The sequence below is a fragment of the Phasianus colchicus genome, chromosome 2, assembly GCF_987193195.1.
Source record: "Phasianus colchicus chromosome 2, bPhaCol1.hap1.1, whole genome shotgun sequence".
NCBI lineage: Eukaryota > Metazoa > Chordata > Aves > Galliformes > Phasianidae > Phasianus > Phasianus colchicus.
Window position 1 is genome coordinate 7,998,149 of NC_143437.1, and position 25,914 is coordinate 8,024,062.

The 25,914-nt window shown below is 46.6% G+C and overlaps 2 protein-coding genes across 6 annotated transcripts in view; one reads left to right on the forward strand and one right to left on the reverse strand.

Moving 5' to 3' along the window:
- Positions 1-10,754, forward strand: part of SERTAD2 (SERTA domain containing 2) — a 75,127-nt gene extending 64,373 nt beyond the window's left edge. For both annotated transcript variants that reach the window (XM_031599411.2, XM_031599402.2), the window contains exon 2: positions 6,207-10,754. In XM_031599411.2, coding sequence (XP_031455271.1) covers positions 6,211-7,161 — 951 coding nt within the window. In that variant the 5' untranslated portion in view covers positions 6,207-6,210 and the 3' untranslated portion in view covers positions 7,162-10,754. The remainder of the gene's footprint in view (positions 1-6,206) is intronic.
- A 9,909-nt stretch (positions 10,755-20,663) lies between these two features.
- The window catches only part of AFTPH (aftiphilin), a 44,172-nt gene continuing 38,921 nt past the window's right edge, over positions 20,664-25,914 (reverse strand). For 3 of the 4 annotated variants that reach the window (XM_031599347.2, XM_031599357.2, XM_031599338.2), the window contains one exon: positions 20,664-21,862. In XM_031599347.2, the coding sequence (XP_031455207.1) occupies positions 21,718-21,862 (145 nt within the window). In that variant the 3' untranslated portion in view covers positions 20,664-21,717. The remainder of the gene's footprint in view (positions 21,863-25,914) is intronic. The other variant, XR_016463897.1, reaches the window with a different exon arrangement.

Genomic DNA, 25,914 nt, shown 5'->3' on the forward strand with positions numbered 1-25,914 from the left:
TTAAGTTCTGCTACCCCGATAGAATTCTTAATATTATAAACACCCTTAATAACATGGCTATAATCTAGAAAACCTGCTCTCCTTTTTCCAAACAATTACTTAATGAGGCAGTAATTTATCCTAAGCTATATTTATTGGAGCCTTATATTTATTGCAGCTTTATCGGCCGCGCTCTGCTCGGTGCGTGCAGTTAGTCAAAAACATGGGAACCGCTCGGCTCCTTCCAAGAGAACATGTTACATTTAGCAAACTGACAGCATTAGAAACTGTTTCCAATTTAATAGAAGCATATGTTTCCTGCGAGGCTTAACACACTGCAGAGTTGGAGATTGCCTTAGACTGCGGCTTTGCATTTTTTTTTTATTTTTTTTTTTAGTGCTGGTAGAAACGAGCTGGAAAGTGAAGGCAGAAGTGGTGCTTGCAAGTTGTGTTTCTGGTTGTTTTGCTCGCTTTTGTTTCCCAGAGAGCCTTCTAGCAGGGCCTGGGCAGGCTGAGAGCTTCACAAACTATCAAGAAAGTCGTGTGGGCGGCGCACGGGAGAGCTGTGCTCAAAACGCAGTTTCTGATCATTAACAAACAGCCAGAGCTTGCTCTGCCCTCTGGGCCTCAAATAGTACAGTATGCAACAAGGGAGAGCAGGCAAGGCACGAGGATGGAAACAGTAGGATCAGATTACAGTTTCAAAATATCGCTGGAACACGTTGGCTGGCGTTACGCTATTGACTGCCTTTATAATTGCATTGCTTATTTGCTAGGGAAGGCTTCACCTTACTTTCTGATGAACGTGGACGTCCCTTCAGGGCTCAGGGGGCTCTGGGCTACCAGCACCCAAGTCAAACCGCAGAGGGGCCGCGCTCCAGAAACACGAGCATCCAAGCTTCTGCTGCCCTGTGCCAGCTTTCCTTGTGCTAAATGGTTCTTAGACCAACCTCTGAGCGTTGCCCACCGTGGCTGCCCTTATTTCCAGTTCAGCCTGCGCCTGGAAAGGCCTGTCGCTCTGCCACAGCCTTCCAGGGTGGGTGGGAGCTGATGCTGAGCTTGCAGGGAGAGGGGAGAAATAGGCGCCACTGACAGCTACTGCTGGCACCAGCAGCCGTGTGCTGAAGGCTTGTGAACATGAAAGCAATTCCCTGTGCTCTCTGGAAGCACAGAGCTACCCAGGAGGCCAATTTTTTAATACAGCTCTGAAGGAGAGTTTTGTAAGTGCTTATTAAACCTCACTCTGTTCAAGAAACAAAACAAAAACCCATCCAGAATTAATATAAAATGTGAGCGTTGGGGAAAACAGCCCTCACAGATGAGAGAGCATGGTTCTGGAGGGGCACAAAGCCCAGCACGGCTCTCTTCCCCCTACCCCTCGCATAGGGTTGGCCTTTGTGTCTTCTGCTCACCTCTGTTGTTAGAACAGATCCTTACCCAGCAGCACTCGTCAGGAGCCCTCCCTTCAACCAGGCAGCGCAGGCGCATTCAACTCAAACAAGTAAAATCTGCATCAGATCCTGAGAAGCAGCCTTGCAAAAAAAAAAAAAAAACAAAACACCCACACCAAAGCCCTGTCAGTGCACAAAGTATGAGCCAGCTGCAGCACGCTGAATGTAGCCGTGTGCTGCTGCATGGTACGTGCTGTACAGCTCTCTGGGATGCTGCCATGCCAGGATTTAAAGACCACCGTTGAGACTGGGGGGGAGGGGGCGGGATTGGAGGTACCTCTCTGCCTCCTCAGCTCTCAGGGATAGATCCTTGGAAGTTATGGGAGCTGGCTGTGGGTTCAGGTGATCCTCAGTCTGGGCTGGGCAGCTCAGTAATATCTGCAGGGCGTGCACACCTCTGTGAGCACCGAGGAGCCAGCCCTCATCTTGCCAGTCCAACCCAGTTGGCACAAAATACCTTTTTATTTCGGTCCTGCTGCTCTCGGTGCCAAATCCTGATCCTGCTGAAGGCTGTAACAAAACTCTCATTGACTGCCATCGGGCCAGGATACAGCCAATGCAACCCTCAAGGATGAGGAGCGAGGGATGGAGGAGAGGGAGATAATGCTCCGTGCTCCAGGCATGGGGTGATTGGCTGCCTGTGGGCTCTGCGGTTGGGTGCGTTCACCTTTGTGAGCAATGTGCTGCTGGTTCTAACAGCGAGCCTTGCCAAATTCACCTGCTATCCTCTGGGCTGGCTGGTGGGGTGGCACCAATGTGAGTGGAAAAGCAACTTCTTGAAGACTCCGTCTCTCTGGGTGCCCAGTTCCTCTTTCTTTGTCTTCCTTCCCATCTGCCCCAGTGAGCTGGGGCTCTTGTGGGCTGTGGAAGTGATTTCCAAGAAGAGCCCTCAGCCTTGAGAGGCATTTCAAACAAAGCTGTTAAAAACCTTTGTGAGTTAACGTTGATGATCACCAAATCACCTTTCCCTCTTTTCTTTTTTTTTTTTTTTTTTTTCTTCGTTTTTCCCCAATATATCCAGTGCTTCCCCGTGCCAAATTCCCAATCAATAACGACTTCTTTAGAAATAGACCAGCAGTAACAAGGACTAATGGTGTAAACTGCTGCCTGCAGCATCTCTGCCTGGATGTGTGCAACCCTCTTCTTGCAGAGCTCAGGGTTGTCACCAGGCAGGCATCACTCAAGCTTTTTTCTGTGCAGTCGATCCAAGCCGATGATCTCTTCTGCTGAGCCCCAACTGTATTTCCTCCCAGCTCAGTCTGAAGAGCACCAATGGAAGGACACTAAATGACACGCAAATGAAATATATATGTATATGACTTTTGTTTTTTAATTAAGAGAAGCCAGCTCCCGAACAATGCTAGCATTTCTCTGGCTCTGAGGCACGTGTGATCACCCTAAATGGGCAAAAAAGCAAACTGCATCTTTCTCAGCAACAATGCTTCAGCTTCTGGGTCTGGATCTTCCAACTCTGGGGCCAACTGGTGGATAATGTTGGGGAAAATCGCCAAGTCATTTCCCACCCCCCTTCTCTGGATAAATCCATTTTTTTCCATGGCCTTTCTTCAGCTTTTGAGTTCCACATACCCAGATAACGTTCAAAACTAACTTGCGTACCAAACTCCTGTCCCTGTTCCATAGGACTCTGATTTCCCATGCTTGGAAGGGTGCAAGCCGGTCTCCTCTCATCCCAGTCTTTGCCCAGCCAGCTCTGTAAGTTCAGTGCCTTCGTTCTCCTGGCAGGAGCTCTGGCTGGAGAGGTTTAGCAGTGAGGGTTTTGTTGGAGATGTTTGAGCTTGCAGCTTGTTTTTATGGCGTGTGATGCCTTAAGGTGTATAAAAGGGATCTCTCTAACGTAAGCATGAAACTGCTGGTAGAAGGAGGTGGTTTGAACTGTAAAGAATAAACAGGCAGTCCGAAACTGCACAAGTACAGAGATCCAGAGAAAAGCTTGCAGCGCTCAAAGCATGTCTGTTCTTACCAACTGCACCACTTGGTCTGAAAAGATACGGCCTCCTTGCTTCACTTGGAGTGAATAAAATGATTTATGGAAACTGGAGGAAAATGATTTTACAATTCCCATTTGCATGCCGGAGAAGAAGGGAATGAAGTAGAACTCTACGAAGCTGGGAGCGTAGCGGTGTTCGTCTGAGCCCCCATTTGGGAGAATAAAACCCTCCTGCTTGGGCTGCAGTCCTGCTTTGTGCCTTTAATAGTTAAATGTTTTTTAGAGAGCTTTTCTGGGAAGAAGAGAACTGAAAACTGCGCTGAAAAGCAAGGAGGTTAAGTTTTGAGTTCTCCTGATCTGTTTTGTCTTTTCAAAGGACAAGCTCTGAACTAAGCTACGTGAAGATCGAGCGAGATGTGAAAGCGTGACAGTCATACGTACAGGAAACCTTGAATCATTTCTGAGCTTCCTGGAACACGTCGTGGAGAGCTTATCATCGTGTTTACTAATGATGATCCCATCGCTGTTGGCCGGCTTAGAAAATGTCCAGCTGTACCAGCACCTCCATCTTGGGTGTGCGCGACTCATTGGGGCTCTTTAGAGATGTGTGCTGATGTCCCCATTGATACCATTTCATAACCGAGCGTAGGGAGCGGAGCACGGCCACCGCAACGGTGTTTTCTTTATCCTGGGGAAAAAGGTTGGCTTTGTGCAGCGAATATTTTTATACATTCCTCACGGAGCCTGACAAGCTTCAAAACTCTCACAGTCCCTGAGCCATTAACAAATCTCTCTTTAAATAGATAGGACGTTGCGGATGGAACGTCGGTATGTCTGTAGGACAGAGTCTGTCTTTTTTCAGGGGTGGAGAGAGTAGGAAGGGGTGGGAAGCTGCTGGCCCTCTCCGTGACCCACAGCTCCTTTAGCGTGTGCTGGAGCCCGGTAGGACTTGGGATTCGTGCTGGCCTCCAGCTCCCGTTCTTGCCGTGTTTGTCGGAAGTCACAGGAGGCGTGTTGGCCGTGAATGTCTGAACAGGAGATCCTCCCCACCATCCCCAGCACACGTGCGTGGCTCTGGAGTAGGCTGTGGAAGTGACAGCAGGGAGCGGAGAAAAACCAGAGCCCGGCAGTAGTGCTACATTTCAGAGGTTTTGCTCACCCGAGATTCCAGGCGCGGGGACTGCTGGGAGCTGGCCAAGGCGCTTGGATCACAGCCTGCCTGTTCCTCAGCTCTGCCGAGCTGCTCCCTCCCCCCGCCTTGCTTTTTTTAATTGCATAATATGCTAGAAAATGATCTGGATTCGGGACTTATTTTTAACCAGAAAAGGCTCACTTCACCCAATCTGATTCAGGATTTTGCATCCAGCAAATGCTTTCTGAACCTCATTCCTTTTTCCATCGAAACCCCGACTTTTTTTTTTTTGTCCCTTCCCGTCTCTCCCATTTTGTGAGGGCTCTTCACTTTTCAGTGCTCCGCAGACGTTCCTGTGGCTGTCTGCATGTCCTTAGCAGTGCTGTCTGTTTGTCTGACTGGGTTGCAGTGACCAAACGCCTCACACCCGCCAGGCTCAGTCACTTTGTGGGCATGGCCCTGCTGGGGGAACTGAGAATGGTGCTCCAATAAGGAAGGCGTGTTGTGTCTCTGTATGAGAGCTGGGAGGCAGCTGTATAATGAAGCTTCTAGTTCTCCAGTCCGCCCTGCTCTGATGCACAACACGGGGGCTGTGCCTGTCATCATCCTGAGCGTGGAACGCGCTTTGGTTTGGGAGAAGAGAAGCCATCCGGTGACTCTGGGAAGCAGAGGTGGTGAAGGAGGGGCCGAGGAGAGGATCTCAGCTGCCTTGTGACAGCGTTTCCTGCCCCCACCAGCACAGCCCTCCCACGCTGCAGCAGGCGGTGCCCACTGAGCCCTGCGCCGTGCAGCCTTCGTTCCACGTACTCGTCCTCAGTGTGGGGCTGGGGCTGTGCCTCAGCTGGGTGCCCCGTGGCTGCCCTGCACCTGGAGGACTCTCTGATGGAGGTGCCCGTGTCCCCACACACCATGCACTGCACTGGCTGGGTCTGGGGTCCCCACTGCGGCAGCAGAGCTTGCACAGAATTAACTTGGCCATCAGGCTAAATGACCTGGCGGCTCTTCTTCTTTGTCTGTAATTTATCTAATTCTGTGATGAGGGAAATAACTGTGTTTCCTGCTCCAGTCGTGTAGGCCATATGCAATCATTTAAATAAACCCATGAGGTCAGAGACGCACCTATCCGAGGAGCTCAATTCCCAGGCTTCACTGAGGTCCCTCTGTTCACTGAGGACTCTCTCAGTGCATGATTGCTTGAGCCTTGTTCCCCTCCCCCCATGAACATAGATTCAAACAAAAAGGGAAATGACTTGCAAGAAGAGTGTGTCATGTTTCTATGCCTAGCAGTTCTCCTGCAGCAGTTAGGAAATTCTAAGGTGTGTTTAACAGTCTGTAGGTTGCAGATACCATGCGCTTCATCTCACATGCCAGGGGGAAACCTGCCACCAGGTACACAAGGGCTTGAGTTTCCCAGGTCCTCTTCTAGTTCCTGCTTAGGATTTGCCAGCATAGCTACACTTTAAAGTGATGGAACACGGAGTTCAGGTTGCTTCTGCTTCCACATCACCCCACTGTGAGCAAAGGGTGAGTTTTATGCAGGCAGCTCTGTGTGCGTGGGCTGACGAGGAGGGCACGGTTTGTCCGGGCTGCCCACACCTGGACAGGGCACAGGGATTGACTGGGTTACTGCTCGGGTGGAAAAGGAGAGCAGATTTCAGCTTCGCTGTCTTCACCAGTGCCTTCTCCTTCCTTTCAGATATATGTTGGGGAAAGGAGGAAAGCGGAAGTTTGACGAGCATGAAGATGGGTTGGAAGGCAAAGTGGTGTCTCCTACCGACGGTCCCTCTAAGGTGTCGTACACCTTACAGCGTCAGACTATCTTCAACATTTCCCTTATGAAACTTTATAACCACAGGCCATTAACCGAGCCAAGCTTGCAAAAGACAGTTTTAATTAACAACATGCTGAGGCGAATCCAGGAAGAACTCAAACAAGAAGGCAGCTTGAGGCCCGTGTTTGTGACCGCGTCGCAGCCCGCCGACCCTCTCAGCGACAACTTCCGCGAGGCCCAGCCAGCCTTCAGCCACCTCGCCTCCCCGTCCCTGCTCCCCACTGACTTGGTAAGCACTACGCCCCTGGAGTCCTGCCTCACCCCGGCCTCCTTGCTCGAGGACGACACTTTTTGCACTTCCCCGACCGTCCAGCACGACGGTCCAACGAAACTACCACCTCCTGCTCTCCAGCCAGTCAAGGACAGCTTCTCCTCAGCCTTGGATGAAATCGAGGAGCTCTGTCCCGCACCTACCTCCGCAGAGGCAGTAGCAGTAGCAGCCGAATCAGCCGCCGGTGACTCTAAAGCCCACCCCTGCGAGTCCAGCGTTCCCAAGCCCGAGGGCGTCGCGGAGAGCAGAACGGCCGAATCCAAACTCATGGAGCCGCTCCCTGGCAACTTCGAGATCACGACTTCCACAGGTTTCCTCACAGACTTGACCCTGGATGACATTCTGTTCGCTGACATTGACACGTCCATGTATGATTTTGACCCCTGCACGTCGGCCGCGGGGGCTGCCTCCAAAATGGCGCCCGTCTCGGCGGACGAGCTCCTAAAGACGCTGGCGCCGTACAGCAGTCAGCCAGTAACTCCAAATCAGCCTTTCAAAATGGACCTCACAGAACTGGATCACATCATGGAGGTGCTTGTTGGGTCTTAAAGTATAGAAATAGAGAACTTTCTCTCTCTCTCTCTCTCTCTCTCTCTCTTTATTTTTATTTTTTTTGTTTTAAGTACCAGTATATACACTCGGTAGTATTTCCATCATCCCTCCCACCCGATTCACAGCACTGTGCATGCGTCCTTGCTTGCCTTTTTGGAAAAGAAAAGGATCACACTAGTTTTTGCTTCAAGCAGAGTTGGAGTGCCTTCATCCATGTACGACCACTTCTAATGTATTTTTTTCCAAGTGGTTCCTCAAGGAAGACCGAATATCCCGGTATAGGAAAGAATACGTATTGTAGACAATGTTATGTTATTACAGAAAAAAAAAAGAAAAAAAAAGAAATTGTACAAGCTAAGCACAAGGATTATGTTGGGGAAAGCTGTAAATTGCATGTGCATATTTGTCTATTTTTTCTATAAGTTTTATTGCGAGAGGTTAAAAAAAAAAAAAGAATTATTATTTAGATAATCTCAATACCATTTTAGCCCTGTAGAGGTTGACTCAGCAATTCAGCCTTTTGGAGGCATTAACCCGCTCCTCTTTAAGTGTTGCATTTACATGGCTGTTCAGAAACTGCTGCCCAAATTTATTTTATATTTTTGTACAGATTCTGCAGTTTATGATATTGTTTTTTCTAAAAACAAATGCTGTTTATACACACAGAAAAAAAAAAATAGCTATTTTGATAGGATTTGCTCACATAGTTCCTGCATAATTCAGATGTACAAGAACCACTTGTACTTTTATACAGAGTTGTAACGTTTTATATGTGTATGGTGCAAAGAGAAAATTAGATCAAATAAGCCTGCGGTCGGTTTCCCTGAATGCAAACAAAACAAACCAAGTGCTTTAAGAAAGGGCTGGCAGCTGCTTCTGCAGGAGCCTCGCCAGCGTCCGCTCCCTGCTGTACCCACTGCGCACTACTGTGATCCCCAAACTCAGAGCCATGTCCTTGTCCAACACGTCCACGGAGCGGTCGGCAGGAAACAGCTGTGGAACTGCACCCGGCGCTGCTCTCCTTCCCCCCCTTGGCTCCTTGGTTCCGTGCCAGCAGCACCCGCGGGCCCTTTCTTGGAGCATCTCTCCTTTCCTCGCCCCACCTCACTGTGCTAAGTGCTGAAAAAGGCAACTTCAGTATTACTGCAGTGAAGCTCATCTCTTACCTGCACTGGATGGACTCGCTTTCGTATCCATTGCTGTTGAAACTGGAGCCAGTCGTGTTACATCGCTCGGCATCTCGTATAGGGTTGGTTTCTCGTATCGACTGCGTTACCTGCTTTACACTTTATAGACCTGTTTTACAACAAATATACAGACACAGCTTTCTATGCATGATCCCACCCCCCCGTGACACCTGACAAGTCTTCTCATTACCGCACCGATAGCATTTTTTGAGTTCGTCGTGGTGTACATTTAATTTAAAGACAAAACGTTCGCAGTGCATCATGCCTGTCGCTGAAGTCGCTGTGGCATTTTAGTTTTCTGATGGTACTTTAGCTGTTGAGCGCCGGTTACAACCTATATTGTTGACATGCCTATGGCTTCTTTAGGAATAACTTTTATATTTATTTAAGAAATTTTAAATTATGTTTGACGTCATTTGGCAATATTCAGTCAGCTCTGCTCCCTTCTTGTCATGGATGAAATTGGGTCTCGCTCGCCTCAGAAGGAGGCAGCTTTCTATAAATTGGCACTTTAAACCAGGCCATATGTATTTATTAGCGTAGAGATAGATAGCTAGACATAGATCTGCACACAGACAGAGCGTAGAAGCAAACACATTTTGCAATGAAGGAACTCCTGATGGAAACAAAAGGCACCACGTCCAATCACCAACCGCTTCTGCATTCCTCCGCCCTGCAGAGTGGGGCTGGAGGCAGCCGGCCTAAGGAGGGTTTGCTTTCCTTTATTTCCAAACCAAACTCGGTGATGCTGATGGATCCGACGGACTCGGCACGTAGGTGATTGCTTCCAGCACAGGTGCTGACCAAGCACGGCACAGGGACCACGGCAGCAGGAGGGCCCTTGCTCAGCCACAGCCCCCCACAGCAGCTCAGCCCCCTCAGAGCAGCGCTGGGGACGCAGCGGTGCCCATTGCACAGACCTGGAGGCACGCAGCACCAGCAGCCATCTCACACCGTAACTCGCCCTGTGCTCGCATCACCGTGGTGAAAAACCAATTGGGAGCACACTGGAGCTGCCCTTGTTTTTTGGGGGTTATTTACACAGTCAAACAAACACCATATGTTAGGCAGAAGTTCGCGTAGATGCTATTTGGGGAGCGCTGTGCCGTTGCTCAGGTGCAGCTCGCCGCAGTTTTGTGCTCACAGAAGAGGGGATGAGCACCAAATACACCTCGCCCTGCACAAGGCAGCACTGCAGCCCGGGTCCCAACAAACAGGAGCCCTATGCCAGGCACGGAGAGTGACATTAATGTGCAATGAAGTGACAAGAGGGGAGCAGAATAAAAGAGCTTTGGATTTGAAGTTTCTTTTTTTTTTTTCATAAATTATTTATTCTTTTTTTTTTTTCCTTCCTTCTGTAAATATATTTATTTTATTGTGAAGCTAACAACATCTGGATTGTAACATGTACAGAATGTATGGTAGGAATGTATTCTCTTGTAGGAATGTAAATCTGTATGAACAAGGGTATGGGAGCCAGATTCAGAGCAAACCAATTGAGTTCCAGGCAGGACAGGGATGGGTCACAGGACATTTTTTTCCACCTTCACTCTTTCTAGTATGGGTTCAGTTGCTGGAAATCTGGAAAGAAAAAAAAAAAAAAAAAAAAAAAATCACTGTAAGAAGAAATTTGGACTTCAGGAGAGGGTTGCTTTTTTTTTTTTCCTCCCCCCCCCTCAGTGCTGCATGATAACAGCCTGGGTTGTTTAACACCAACGTGATGAAGGCACAGCTGACTGTTATGGCAGTTGCACAGAGTGAGCAGCCCTGGCCCATCTGACAGGCATTCACTGCCCTGGCACACGGTGAGCTGGCACCGGGGGCAGCTGCTTGGGTTCCCCCCACTTCCCTCCCCCCCCCCATGAGGTTTTGGTATCCTGCTTCTGTGCAAGTTGCTTTCAGTGCTTCTGTTCATTAACAAGACTGAACATTTTTCAATAAATTCGGTTTTTTGGGTTTCTTTTTAAGCACTTTTTCTTTTCCTGAAAAAAAAAAAAAAAATTAATAATAATAATTTTAAAAAACCTAATGCAATTGCTGATGCAACCACCTTCAACTCCCACCTGATGCATACAGGCGTCCGTAAAGGCCAAGACTCTGGAAAAGGTGTAAATAGTGTGACATGTTCAATGCATGGGTGTTTGAACAGGGCTTGTTAGTGTCGAAAAAAAAAAAAAAAAAGAAAAAAAAAGAAAAAAAAGGCTGTACTTCCCCCTTCCCCCTCCCACAGACCTTAGAGCTGTGCCTTTTCTATGCAATATTACAGACATATACATCTGAAACCAGATTACTGTATTCACATGTAGGTATGGGCTGTAATCAAAAACAATTGGACAAATGTACATGGAAATGAGCAGTCTTACTTTTGTAGTTTTATATTATACAATAAACGATTAAAATAAACGCCGGCTACCTTTCATTCCTTCCCTCCGAAAAAAAAAAAAAAAAAAAAAAAAGCAAGCACGGCCGGCTGGGAAGAGGGGCAGCGGGCAGGGATTGGGATCGGGCACTGCACGCGTTTTCGTCGAGGGCATTAAATCCCAGCGGGATGCGAGCGAAACCTTTCATGCTGCCGCCTCGTGCAGCCCGCAGGCGGCCGCAGCCGGGAGCTCTCAGCCCTTCGGCCCTACGTGCGGCAGGCAGAGCGGTCAATCAATCAGACCCGCCCCCCACCCCCCCCCCCCCTCCGGCACGGCATCGCTCGGCCTCCGACGCCCACGGTTCTGAGCGTGCGGAGAACCGAAAGCCGCCGGCCCGGCAGCAGCTCGGTCCCGGCCCGACGCGCACGGCGCCGGCTCGCGTTGCCGGCGGTTCGTGGCGCTGCGGCACCGCGGGGCCGAACGGCCTCGGGACGGCGAGAGCGCGAAGCGGAGCGACCGCGGCCAGGGCCGGGAATCGCGTTTCCGCCCGCTCGGCAAAGCGCCGTGCCCGCAGCCGACGCCGCACGGTGCGAACGCTCGCGCCGACCGTCTGCCGGTGCGGCGGCTGCCGGCACGGCTTCGGTACCGTCCGCCTTCCTCGGGGCCGCCGTGGCCGCGCACGGAGCCCTGCCCAGCCGTTCGGAAACGAGCGGTTTCTCACGCGCTTAAGAAGCGCAGCGAGCGGCTGACACAGACCCGGCTCGGGGATGCACGGACGGGGCTGAAATGCAGCCGGCAAAGCGGCGAGGCAAGGACAGCAGAACGGAAGGCCGCCCCGTCCCACCACGCTCCTGCTGCCCTCACCCCGAAGGGACAACTCTCCCCGCCTCCATCCCGGGCCCAGAGGTTGTGCCCCCGGCTGCTCCAGTACCTCGGACCGCCCCGACGGCACACAGGGGAAAACCTAAAGCTACACGCAATGCTGCATGGAGCTCCTCTGCCACCAGGGCTGGGGGCTGCAGGCTGCCCTTCTCCTCGTCCCTGTGCACAGCTCCACTTCCACAGCTCCTCTCCTTTTGTAAGCAACTGCCTTAGTAACCACTGGACCCCCCTGCAAAGCAGGTGAGACACATCTGTGGCTGCAGGGCTTTCTGCCCATCTTCCCTGTCCCAACATACTTAGCCCAAAACCCCACCGACTCCTCTCAGAACCTGGAGCTGCTGCCAGGCACGTCACCAAGCCAACAGAAGGAGCAGGCGTTAAATCACCCATTTCTGCAAGGATTTCCTTCCATTCTTCCCCGCCAGCACTGCCCACCTCGTGCAGCTCTCTCCTGACCATTTTCCCTCGTGCTTCCTCTCCTTTTCCCCCCATTCACTGGGCTTCCTCCCCCACTCCTCCCCTCTCCTGCTACAGCTTGGCACACAGCCCTCTCTACGCGCTGCCTTTATGCCTCCCTTCCCAGTGCAAGCGGGGATGACACGGATTTTGTGCCTGTGCCAAGGCCTGCATTTGTTAGAGAAAAAAATGCCATGAAACCCTGCAAGCTTGCTAGGAGATTGTACCAACATCGCAATGCTTGTTTCTTAGCACAGCCCTCAGCAGGGCTTGGGAGTGAGCTCTGATCTCAGGGCTGGGGGCACCTTTCCTCTGTCGGAGGACAGCTGCCCTCTGCAGCTCTGCACGGGAGGCAGAACATCTTTTCCTTGGGTAAACCCATAGCTCCTGGAGGCCTCCAATGGTCCTCCGGCACCGCAGTGCTTTCAGACCAGCTCTATTTGTTCAGGGTAACTCCAACGCAATCTCCTCTGCCCTCAAAGTGGGTTCCTACAAAGCCTGGACACAATAGATCAGGTCACCGGGACCCTCAGGGCTGCCTGCAGAAAGGAGGGTGGCTGCAACAAGTCCCTGCTGCCCAGCGGGGGCTCCTGGCACAGCACCATGCAGGATGACTACGAGCACGGCTGTAAAAATTGCCAGCTGCCGACAGACGCCATGGGAACAAAGCGAGGGCCGAAATGCAGCCGGTGAATCATCTGCTGCGGGTCGGTCTGACCAGTTTTCAGTCCCACACCCGAGAGCAGACACCCCAGCACTATGTAATCCTAGGCAAAGGGGTGGGGGAGAGCAAAACGCGCTAGGCAGGAGGGACGGCTCCCCAGCGCAGGCCTGGGGATGAGTTTGGAGAGGCAGCAAGTTGCAGCCTGCTGCCAGAGCCCTGCTCCTACCTCCCCTCCCACGTCCCGTGCTCCTGCCGTGACCTTCTGCCTCGCCACCGCTCCCTGCAGTGGGGCTGGCACCCGTTGGTGCAATGGGAACCTCAGCAGGTCCCCACGGGGAACAGGGAAGAAGGATTAGAGGAGAGCGTGGCCGGCTGAGTTGCTGTGTGCTCAGGGAGGGATGGGGGAAAAACAGACCTGGCTGCAGTCCAGGGGGGCAGAGGCTGCTGAAGGCCTTCACCTCAGGTGCACGGAGACAGAAGTGCTGAGCCTCGCGGTGTGCTGGGACTCCATTCTTGCAGCAGGATGTGCAGGCTGGACCCGGAGAGCTGGAGAGTGTTCTGGGCACCGCGTGTACCTGTTGTGCAGGAGTGAACAGGCAACCTGGCATGGTCACTCCAGGACACCCCTGTGCCACCCACAGATAACTTTCTGTACTGGGGAATCATGCCCTGCTGAAAAGGGTTAAAGCAATCTGTTTTCAATAGCTTCATCTTATATTGAGTTTATCACCCAGAATAACCATAGGAAAAGCACATTTTAAGTGTGGTTTTTGACTGTGGTTAACCCAGAAATCGGGGACTTGATCTCAACTTGATTGCTACGCCAACCCGTAGCAATGCAGCTATCCTCACCGAGCAGGCTGAGCCCAGCTGAGCAATGTTAGCTCCTACCCAACACCTCTTCCTAAAGCACAGAGGTCTCTGAAGAGCATCTGAAGGGCATCCGGTGTCTCAAAGAATCCTAGAATTGGAGGTAGACATTGTTAGGTACCTATCATTTTGTATCTGTCTATAATCACATATAATTATGTATGACCACTATTTAAAAAAAAAAAAAAAAAAATCAGTTGCTCACAGCCAGCTCTAGACAAGGAAAATGGTTTGGGGAGTATAAACTATACAAACGAAAGCAAACACAAAAACCCTATTTAGACACTTAAGCTGAAGTGTTCTGCTAGAGAAGCTAGTCTTGAATTTATCAGCCTATTCTTCGAGCAACCCTAAAGAAGCAGGGAACAATCACACCACGGCTGCAGCTGTAATCTGTGAGCTGCACTTCTGCAGCTACAATAGCAACAGCCAAAGCATCTTTTCCTCCCCCCTCTCTCCAGCTAATTAGGATTTCCCATGCATGAGTTTGTTTTACAGGAGGAAAGGCCTTCCTTTGCCTTGCTTTCCTCTTTTCCAGTGGCAGCTCTATTTGGGGGAGCATGCAGCAGCAGCAGGGTCTGCCAGGCTCCATCAGGCAGGAGAGCAAAGCAAGCCATGCTGAAAGTAGAGCATGAACTCCCCTGTGATCCTAGCAGAGCTCCCTTGTTCACATCTACCTGTTTGGGTTGCTGAGAAGAAACCAGAGCCTATTATCAGGTCTGCTTCTTTGTCAGGTGCTTCTTTGATGTAAATTCAACCATGATCAAATGTGCTGATCGCAGCAAACAGCCACGGAGTAAGAAACATGCAGACTGCACAGTGACCTGCAGAGATTACAGCAGCCAGGGCTGTAGACAAATCAGGAAGATTAAAACACAAATGAGCTAAGAACTCTTGTGAGAAGTACTCAGGGAAACAGAAATAAACAATGCAGACAGCAAATAAGTGAACAAGGCAGACTAAGGAACGAGGAGACCCCACTGGTCCATAAATGGAAGCCTGCTTCTTCTCCCTGCCCCCCAGTGCTTTAGTTTTACCCTAATGCTTCAGCAGCAGGCTTGCTGGTAGGAAAGTCGATGGAAAGAATGTCCTAGTGCATTTTAGCACACTCAATTCTGCAGTGACAATTGCAGAACCAATTCAGCCCTTGCAGAGAAAAGCAGGCCTTTTTGCTTTTTTATTCCCCCTTCCATAAAAACTTCTGGTGAGCTGCTAATAGGAATCAGAACTGCCCTGTTACTCCATGCATCTGCAGCAGCCACCTGCATCCACAACCCATCCAATTCAGGGAAAGCCAACCTGGAGCAAATGGCATTATTGTTTATCATCTTTCAGCAGCGTTAACTCTTCCAACCACAAAAGACCAGGAGGCTTGTGAGGCAATAAATGGGTATTAGACACCCAAATTCATTAAGAAAACAACAAAACACCTTAGAAAAGCACTGTTCCCACTCACCAACCTTCCTGCTGCTAAATGAGGCCTGCTGTCTTACTGTCCCATGCTGCGGACAACACTCATCTCCCTCAAACAAACCAAAAGGATTCTCTAGCATCAACGTTGGGAGATCTGTAAAATTCTCCCTGGAGACATGCTAAAATCCCCCTTGCTGCTGCATACCACTGCTCTTTCACTACCCCTTGTAAACCAGGGTAGTGACGTTTTGTTCACAAACAATGAATTGTGACTCTGCTGCTCAGAAGTAGCAGAATGAGACACCAGAGAGGAAGGTTTCTGGACACAAGTTATTATTCACAAATGAGATTTCAGGTATTCACTAACCCTACCCCTGTGGGCAGCACTGCCCATGCAGGTCAAGGACAGCCATGGTGCTAAGAGTACTTAAGGGAATGTCTAGCACCCTTCCAGCTTGTTTTCTTAAAAACCTATTCAACTCAGAGCTTTCCTTATAGGAAACTCCTGATCTCCATCCTACATCCACTTCAATCTCAGATGAAGGAGGCTTTTATGATGAGGAGAAAACTCAAGCACACCCTGTGCAAAATGCTGCTAGTTTCCCGAGACAGACTCATCTCTTGTGCCAGCAGGGTCCTCCAGCAGACTGCAGAAATGAAACACTGGGAAGAGGAGCCTGTGCCAGCTGCAATGGGCCTACAAGCTGGAAAGGCCTGAACTCCCTACCTCTTCGGTCCTGGGCTGGGGAGAGTTGGCTCAGGCTGCCTCCTGAATGAAAGAGCAGCTTTCCTAATGACTGAGCTCACACTGCCAGCCTGCTAAGGAGCTGCATTGATTTGAAACCTAAAGGACAGCTGTTAATTCCTCCCTTTCCACCCTGCTTCCTCCTCCCTGGCCAAAACAGGAGGAAAGTTGCCAGAATGAGCTTCACGTAGGTGGACAAGGAAAGAGAGGGTTAAAAAAAAACCAAAAACACAACAGAAAAGGAGGGAAAATCGTATCCTTAAAAGCAGCCATATGTGCTGCTTTTTTCCACTGTCAGAGCAGAGCAGCTTTGTCCAAGAGACAGCAGAGTGACCTGTAATAGCCTTAAACAGCTGCAAAACACCCGTTACCAGCTGCAGGTGATTCTTAACTCAATCCAGCATTAACAAAGTGACAAAAGGCTTTAGTGCTCCTAATGAAAACTCAGTCCCTGCACTCAGTGGAGTAACACGCTCATAAAAAAAAAAGAAAATCTACCAAGAAGGTTGGCTTTCTTGTGCAAACAGGTTTTAAGGCCAAGTTGCTGAAACTTGGACAAAACAGTTTATGAGATTCAGGCTGGGAAGGGTGATGAAAGGGAGAGTTTGAAGGCACATGCTGAGGATACTTCATGTCTATTTTCAACTTACTTCCTGAACAGCCAAGTTTTTTTGTATCTGTACCATGACTCCTGGAGTTTAAGAACCAAACAGGATCAGAAAAATCTCACGGATCATGAGCCAACCTCTGTCCTTTTTGAAGAAGCTGTTAGATACTTTCCACTACTCAACTTCTCTGTAATCTGCTCCCAGCACCCTCCCCTGAAGCTGAATGAGGAGCTGAAGGGCCACTGGGAGACATCCAGCTAAACTCTTATTTTCTGTAAAGTCCTTACACTGGTGCACCTACAGGACTAAGTCAGTCAGCAGTGCAACTACACTCTCAGTAGCAAACTCCCCTCTGACAGCTAATCTAAATCACTGCTCCTTTAGATTAAAACCATTCCCCCTTGTCCTATCACCATCTACCTTATTTGCATCACAGCGAGGTTTGCAGGCTCACTGCATTACAGCGTGAGGCTGCAGTTACCTGAGCTATGCTGGACAGCGTTTGCTAAAAGGCAGCCTCCTGAGCAGCTGAAGGCCAGTCAAAGATTAAGGTCTGATCCAAAGCACTTGCTTTTCTCCCTTTGTTTAATGCCTTCCAACTGCTGAAGACGAGCTCAAATGAGACAATACTTCCTACCATTTATAAGATTAAGGCCATCTTTAAAACCACACCTGGTTTCAGTAGCTGTGCTCACTGCAGTTCTTCACTGTCTGAAGGAAACAGAAGGGCCAGAAGGGTCAGCTTCATTTTGATGCCTCAGGTTTGGTTTTCTGCATGTGTGCATACATACTCTAAACAAATAAATTACAACAAAAATATCATTAAGCACTGGGAAAACTACACAAAAAGGACTACTAAATCTATTTAACCAAACATTCAAAGTATCTACGGTACCTGACTCTCCTTTGAATTAGTCCTTAGTTGCTCATTATTTTACCTTCTGCAGGACCACGGCCTATTCCAATTGAAAGAGAAGTATTTTTCTGCCCCTTCACACTTTACAAGTAGCCCCAAGTCTTATTTAAGGCACACAGCCCAATTCCTACGTGTAGCGTTAGGAACCTCTGGGGGATATTTGCCCTAAAATTAGGTGAGCAGAGTCCAGATTAACAGTGGATCTGCAGAGGAAGATTCAGAACCCCTAATATAGGAATAAATCTCTTGGGTGACAATACAGCAAATCCAGATGGAAGACAGTGAGCATCCACTATGCCTGTGAGGTATTTTTGACACTTCTATCAGTTGAGTCCTTCTCAGACATCGCTGGCAAACTTCAAAGATAATCATGGCACATCAAACAGAGCTGGTCTCCGCAACCCTGCCATAATTCAGGGATAACAACACATCTTAAGAGTTTAAGAATGAGATGACAAGATTAAAACAAGAGCTCCAGCAGTTTCAGGTACTTAGCACATGCACCTAACCCCTGATGTTGCAGAGTCCTTAATGTATAACAAAATGAGCAAACGAGGTGCTTCTTTTTCCCTGCTTTCATGTTCAAGGTTCACCTAGGGGAGCACACCAGGCTGCCTGCTGCCTTTATCACCTGTTCAGCATGGGCCAGATTACAAACCAACTTCTCTGCTTTTGTAAGCAGACATTCCTAGAAGCTGCTGTACAATCATTACATGCCATATGCTATTATAAATTATATTCAAGTGTATCTTGCAACTAGATATCCTTCTTTCAGATAATTATACATAGGTACAGAAGTGTAGCAGAAGAGTTGTACCTGGAGATAAGCAATTGCACCAGGGCTGATCTACCTTATACATACTGAGTTAAACCTCTGTTGCATCTTACACAGATCCCTAGATATCCAGCTGAAGAGCAGTGGTCCTGCAGTCCAACAGCTCAACAACAGTCACACAGTGATTTCACTATCACGTAAAACTGTGCTCAGCAATCCAGTGTGACAAAAGGTTGGCTTCTGTACACACTAATTACACAGGAGGGCATTTATGTACATTACTCATAAGCTTCATTTTTGGGATCTCAAAGTGAACCTGTCAAACTAATAGTATTCTGAGGAAGACTTACAGCCTCAAGTCCTGGAGGCAGTGCAGCAGGTGGCAAAGCTCATGGTAAGTCAGCACTGAACCATGGAGTGTCAGAGTGCAGTCTTGTGGATAACACCAGCACAGTTCAACTCTTCTTTGCAGTTATTCAGGGTCCTGCAGCTCTCTTCACAGTGGGAGCTTTGGACTTTGCTATATGGCCACGTTCCAACCCTGCTGGCTGCATCCCAACCAAGTGTCCTTTGCTGCTTCTGTTGGATGAGCACAGAAGTGCCTTGCTGCTCAATGACAGTGCTTCTCAAGTGAATGTGGTACCCCTTGACATGTCAGAAGACAATGCACAGCAACACACGTGTGCAGAAAGTACCAATGACCATACTGCCCACAAACTTAACCAGCCAGACTGAATTAGACAAGAGCCATCTTGTCAGTGGGAGTAGCACGGAAGGTCACCTCCATGTAAACTAGATGCTAGACAAAACTGCCTTTAAAAGACAGGAGAGAGGTAGAAGAATCTTTTTGTCCATCCCATAACTGACAAGAAAGAAGGGGTTCGATTAAACAAGCAGCTGAAAAGCAACACTGCTTTTTAAGGCAAACAGCATCCATCTCAAAAGGCTGAATTTAGATGGAAGATTTATGTTTTTCAGCAGAGAGTAGGTCTGTGAGTGGTAATCGTTTATTTTTCATTTTTGGCAGAAACAACATAAAACCTCCATAAACACGCTGTGGGTAGCACCAGGTTTCACAGAGCATCAGATTGGTTCATCACTCAAAGCAGAAATCCCTTTCCCTGCCATTTCTTTCCCTTCCCCCATTTACAGCAGGCCACTAGGACCGCACTTGAGGCCTGGTAAGACAAATGGGCAGCTGCCTCTAGAGGCAATTGTGAGGAGACTAAAGATCAACTTGCAGCTGGCACTTCCACCCCCACCTCTCCTTAATACTTCAGTCCATTCGCTGCCAGACAAGGATCATGAGTCAGCTCCTAAACATATTCTCCTTGGAACAATAGCTATAGCTCTCTGCTGCAGCTATACCACAGCTCCAGCTCCAAGGGACACACTACAGTTACAAGAACAAAAGGGCCATTTTTAACCTACAGCAGCCAAACAGAAATGAACAATAAAATAAGCAGGCATTAAAGAATACTATGCTAAACCTGTGAGAACAGCAAAGCAAATTTTGAGGTGAAACAGGCATGAAGTGAGCAATGAAGATTTGCTAAAGCAAATGTAAGCTTTTTGGATGTATACAGTAAAGCAGCTGGCTTTTGCATAAATCTTCTCAACTACAAAAGAGTGCAGGTTTGCGTGTGTGCGTGTGTGTGTGTGTGTTTTCTTTTGTTTTCTGTTTTGTTTTGTTTTTTTTTTTTACTATAGCACTGCACATTGCATTGCTGACTGGAGGGCAAAAGAGTCAGTTTAGCCTTTACAAATTAACAACTATATGAACTGCTCTTTCAATTCTGAGCAGCCACCACACACTGGAACTCCTGTGCTCACAAAGGTAGAACTCCATCCAGTACTAATCTTTCAAGAAGGCTCCTCCTACAAGAGAAAAGTCTGCGAGGACAACATTTCAGCTTATCAGCTGGTAACATCAAACTCTGACTTTACCTTTTCTGATCCAAGCGCTGTCAGAGGATAAAGAATTCAAAGAAGAGGTAAAAAATGCATTGGAGGTTTCTCAGAACTAGTTGTCAGCTGATGAAGTGCTGGTGACTACCACTTAAAGAGCTGTGTGCATAGAAAAGGTTAGATGCATAGCCTCTCTGCCCACACAAAGCCCCCTCAAAGAACATCCGCACCCAGAGCATGCCTTACCTGCAGACTCAATTCTGAGTAGTTCACAGATGTCATCTGAAGAGAATTTGCTGAAAGAGCTACGGTGCAAGCTAACACATTAGGAAAAATAAGTAAATGCTACAGTTACATTTTAATTCTATCTAGGAAACAGGCAAAACCAGGTGTCCCTTCCCACACATCTGAATTTGTGTTTCTTGCAGTTCAGCACTGCCTGTTATTTTGAAAAAGTCTTTAATCTCAAATACCAACATGTCTTGAGCCACAGCCCCCTCTAAGTCAGAGGCAGAAATAAAAGACATTACATATTCAAATAGATAGGACAGTTGAAGAGAAGTCTGCTTCTCCTTCTGCAGGACCCTGATAAATGTGTCATGGAACTGTACAACAAAAATTAAAAGGTTCTGCTGTTAACGCAGCACATCAATTTTAGCATCAACAATAATGTATACATTCTGGATAAAAAGAAAACAGACTATATACATATATATCTTTTAAATTATTTTATTTTGTGTAAGCTAAAAGGAAATTTACACACTTAAATCTCAAAAGACCTTGGGCATGCACATTGACCTTTTTAGAGGTTCTTCTACATAGCTCTCTTTTTTCCATAGGAATTTCCCCAAACATTTACAACCCATAGTTTTTACTGTATATACAGCCTAAAACCATAGCAATCTATGATTATGTCATTTTACACTGTGCAAAATCAAACAGAAATAGTGGTACAACAGAACATAAGAATTTTTAACAGATAAATTTCATTGTAAGACATTCATATAGTTTTGGTCCTTCTTTTCCAAATCAAACTGATTAAAAGTAGACAACCTCCTAATGACCCAAAAATCAAGTGTTTAGACAAGGATCCATAACTGGAACGAAAAGTTACTGACAGCATACTTTTCAAAAGGCTATATAGTGACAGAACCACACCACTGAAGTTTAAGAACAAAAATTGATCAGTCAACCAATCAACCAGGGAAGGAAAGGGGGAGAAGAAAAGGAAGAACACATCCTAAGCTTGTTAAAACAGAAGAGAAAAGATAGAGTTTAAAAAAACAATTAAAACCCCTCAATGTAACCTTCTGTTTTCCCATCAAAAAGTATTTTAATATATGCAGGAAAGAAAAAGACACTCAATGCAATCTGAAAACTTTTAAAGGGGACTTCACGTATTGTGAAGATTGAAGTTTTTTCATTATGTGTTTCTAGGATATATATATATATTTTAAACTTTTTAAAGTTTTGTAAGAAGGACACCACCAGTGTATTTCACAAAGACATAAATGTATACACCCCAGCACAACAAAAAGAATAGATCTTCAAAAAGATTTACCCCCAATTATTTACATTTTTCTCTAATATAAATTTAGGACTTCAGTATGTAAATAAATATACATAACTATGTATACCTTTCTAGTGCTGCTTACCAACAAATCATCTGAACTTGATTTTTTTTTGTTGTTTTAATTAAAGCAAGATTGCTTTTCATGACCCATAGAGGGAAGAAAAAAATCAATAGAAAACGTCCAATTCACACCACTTTAGTCTACCTTTTCTTGGCAGCTTGTTGAAGGTGTTAATGTGGCTGGGAACATCAACACCTTGGCATGCATGAAAGTTAAGTCAGGAAGGCTAGAAATCACCTTGGCAGCCTCTTCACTAAGATGTTCTTCCTTTTTAGGCTTCCTGTTAAGAAGAAAAGAAAAAAGTGCATTAATCTAGTACCTGCAATCCGACAGATCACTGAAAGAATCACCGATTGAAGCAACGTTCTGTCAGTTTGTCTCCCACAGACAGGCACTTCTGTAACCTATTTGAAGCTAGGCTAATGTTATAATACATACCTGCCTTCCAACAGAACATTCAATGGGAAGTCAGCAAAACGTTCCTGAATACTGTTGCAAAAGGAGAAATTATTTCCTATTCAGATGCTAATTTATCTGGGGGGAGGCAAGTTCCAGTGTGCCATTTTGGGACTATTCATTCGAAGAAACTGCCATACTCATATTCTAGAGCTAAGACAAAAGGAACGTAAGCTTTAAACTGCCTAAGTTCAGCATAATCTTTCAGTATAAAATGGAAAAATCTAGAAAGTTCATTAAGAAGTTCCAGGCATACTCCTTTAAAAATAAAAAGTAATAGAAGTGTACTTAAGATGTGTTTCCAACACCACTACACTCTGATTATATACTATACTTCTCTACAGTGTGATCCACAAGCCCTTTCCTCCCCCTCCCCCCCCACCAAGGTCTCACCATCAGCAAAAGGTAGCTCACAACTTGCAGCTAACTTGCTTTGAAGTGCAATAGCATGTGTAGCCATAAGGATGCACACAGCAGTTGGGGGAACCAGTGGTATTTACTTTGCCTTTTGCATTATTCACCAGAATTACTGAGCATAGATGAATGAAGAATCTGAACCCCATGCTGTTTGGTTCTCACTGTTCCGCAAGAAACTCACACTTCCTAAGTAAAATGGTTCAAACAGCCACAGAAGATCCCATCCAATGCCCACATGCTCATACATAGTGCTTTATCATGAAGAACCCTGACCATCACTAGAAAACCAAATAATCCCAAGAAAGGCACTAGCTATACCCTACAATGACATTAGAAATCCTTGCTGAAGAAGCTCCTTTGCCACAGAGTGGAAAGCTGAGACAAAAGGCTAGAAACAAACTGCCTTTCCATAAAGCATTTCAGAAATTTCCTTTTCATATCTTATCCACTGCTACAAACTTTCAGCTGTGTCTGTGAGAGGGAAATCACTACTCCAATCACAACACAACATATAGTCATGCATCTTTTTTGTCAGCACCCATCAGGATGGTTCCCTAAGCTGATCAGAGATCAGGAGAAAGCAAGAAGCTACATGTTTCCTTCAGCATTTCTCAGAATTTCTTGGCTAAAGGAACAAGAGAAAAAACTGGAGTTAAACTCATCCTTGACATCACTGATCATTGTGTTGACACTGAGCTATCAGTTTTGTTTGCTACTTGAAGTCTCTACTTGATGAAAGATCTCAAGATGAGGCATTATAGATACTAAATCTGACTTTTCTTTGCTAGAATAGCAATATTTTCTTTTCTCTGCTGTGGTGGAATTTCATGAGCCACTGACTAGGCAGATTACCAAATTCTGAAGGATAAACAAAGCTGTGTGCTGGATTTACTGACGGAAGAAGCAGAGAGCCAATACGTGCAGCCTTCTCTAACAGCTTCCCTGTCAGTGCTGCCCGCACTCTAAGGACTATCTCTGAGCTGTTGAAATGTGTTTGTCACCCACCACTGTGTTATCAGTATCTGGTACCACTATTAGTAATCACTTACCACAAGCCTCTTAAAGGTACAAACTCCTGGTGATCAAGGACTTACAGCTAACAAAGGAGTATTTGACAGAGGAAGCCAAAGGAAGAGGGCTGACTCAGAGATCTGCATTAAAAGGAGTTCCTGCAATTGTAATCAGGCACCAAGATGGAGCTCACACACTCCTTGCTATTTATATGCCTCTTCCTCCTCTGCGCAACTGTGTCATGCTAAGAAATTGCACTGCTGGGTCTTGGAGGCAGCGCTGCATTTAATTTGGTGTAGGCTCCCCCAGTAGACAGTAAGACTGGACACTGCAATTACCCTTTCTGGGTAACGGACTCGTCAACACCTTCGGTAGCAAATATCACAGGGCAACCCTAAACAATTACTCATTATCTAAGTTTATAGAGAGTTAAAGCACCATCATTCACTGCAGACTAGTTTTACATTAACATCATTAAGGCTTTAAAACTACCTTCAAGAAAACACTTTGCCCTCTCCACCTCTTCTCTTACATCAGGTTACATTTCTTCCCAAGACAGGGAACTGAGGGAATACCTTTCCCCAAGCAATTATACTTGTTCTTCTACCTGTTGGCATGAAGCTTTTTTTTTTTTTCTTCTTTTTATAATGGCACATTAACACCAAGCTGCAAGAAATTAGCCAGACTGACAGGCACAAAAGTTGCTGGAAGAAGACTCAGTAAGAAACACATAATGCTTTGCTGATGTGTCACTCACAGCCAACTGTTCCAGTTTACATTCTAACCCCTTCATGCAGCATTCAGTCTTTCAGGATTTCAGTGATCACTTGCATTTGCAAAAGGTTTGAAGGATGTCACCAAAAAGGCCAGGATCTAATGGCAACAATGAGCCAATTAGAGACTTTAAAAATCACTCTCTAATTAAGAGTTAGCCTGCTACATCCAACGTTACCCATATGGAATAACTCCAGTTTAAATGAGGGTTTCAGCTATTTCTTAGAATGGCATCAGGGCTCTTTTTTCCTTCCAGAAGTCAACTTTTGATTGGGCGAGGCCACAGCCCCAGCAGAATGCTGCCCCATAGTGATGGCATTCAAAACTAACTGCTACCTTCAAGGGGTCATACTCAAGCTGCAACGTTCCTCCTCCTCTCCCAACCCTTTCCTTTTGAGAAACTGATTTTCCAACTTCAGGTAATCATTTCAATAGCAAAAGATGGAGCTATTTCAAAGAAAGGTGGCTTCCTATAGCTGAACTGGTACCTCCCTCTAAACTTTAACCTCAAAGATCCTGAATTCAGATAATTTGCAGATAAATACGGGGTAGTCTTAGAGCAACTGAAATTGCCATCACAGCAACACTTACTCACTGGCCACATCTCCCCCTGATTTACCAGGAATGGTTAAGTCTGTTTCCATTTTGTGCATGTGGGCCATCTTCGTTGAGCTGCCCTTGCCCAGGGTAAGGGTAGGTAAAAAATTCAAAAAAAAAAAAAAAAAAAGCAATTCTGCTGGACAAAGCTAACACACTACAACATATCTAGCATACTGCTGAGAGATAAGACCTTGTATTTCTGAGGGTTTTAGTTTTTCAAGACACTGGTTTTTTTTCCAGAGCATATGAAAAGACAAAAAAACACTTTAAGATTCAGAGCTGACAAAAACACACAAATCATGTTTATCACTGAAAACAGCTGCTTTAAAGCAGCTCATCTGCATGTATCTGAACATAACTGGAACATTTGAGGCCTTCAACTTTCCCTACTGTATTTCAATAGCACCAGTCTAGAACCTTTTCCCATTACCAAGCAATGCTCTCCAGAACTAAGGAAGAGCTTTGATATCTAATCGAGCTCCAACAGAGCAACTAAAAGTTTCAAGTGTTCTGTGGAAGCATTTACAAGCAAACAAAAAACTCACCCCCAAAGAAAATAGCAGAAAAATGAAGGTCAGCATGCATGAGCAAAGCAGACTGCACTGCTCATTTGTAAATAAAAAGCAGACATATCTTAAAGGTCTGCCAAACAAGCAGACAAATCTAAGAATGGAGATAAAGAGAATAGATAACAATATGTGGAGTGTGTATACCCTGCTGCAAATTTGTGGTTACTTTTAAGTTAGACTTTGAATATACTACAAAAATACTTCCAACTATTTCTACATTTGCTAATTAGTTAAAGTCAGGCTTTCCCACTACCTTATCTTCACAAGAAGTATATGCCCTCCGTGGATAGAAACAGGCAATCCAAAAGTGGAGGAAAAATCAGCACTGAGGTATGGAGTTCCCTCTACTGGTTCTCTCTTGAAATTTCAGTGTGTTGGTCTTTTTATTCAGCATTCACCTCGAACGTTTTCACTGCAGGAAAACTATCAAGACTGTTTTCTCAGTGAAATAATATGTTCTAAAAGAGCTGTGAAAATTTTAGAGTTACTTATTTTACACAAGGCT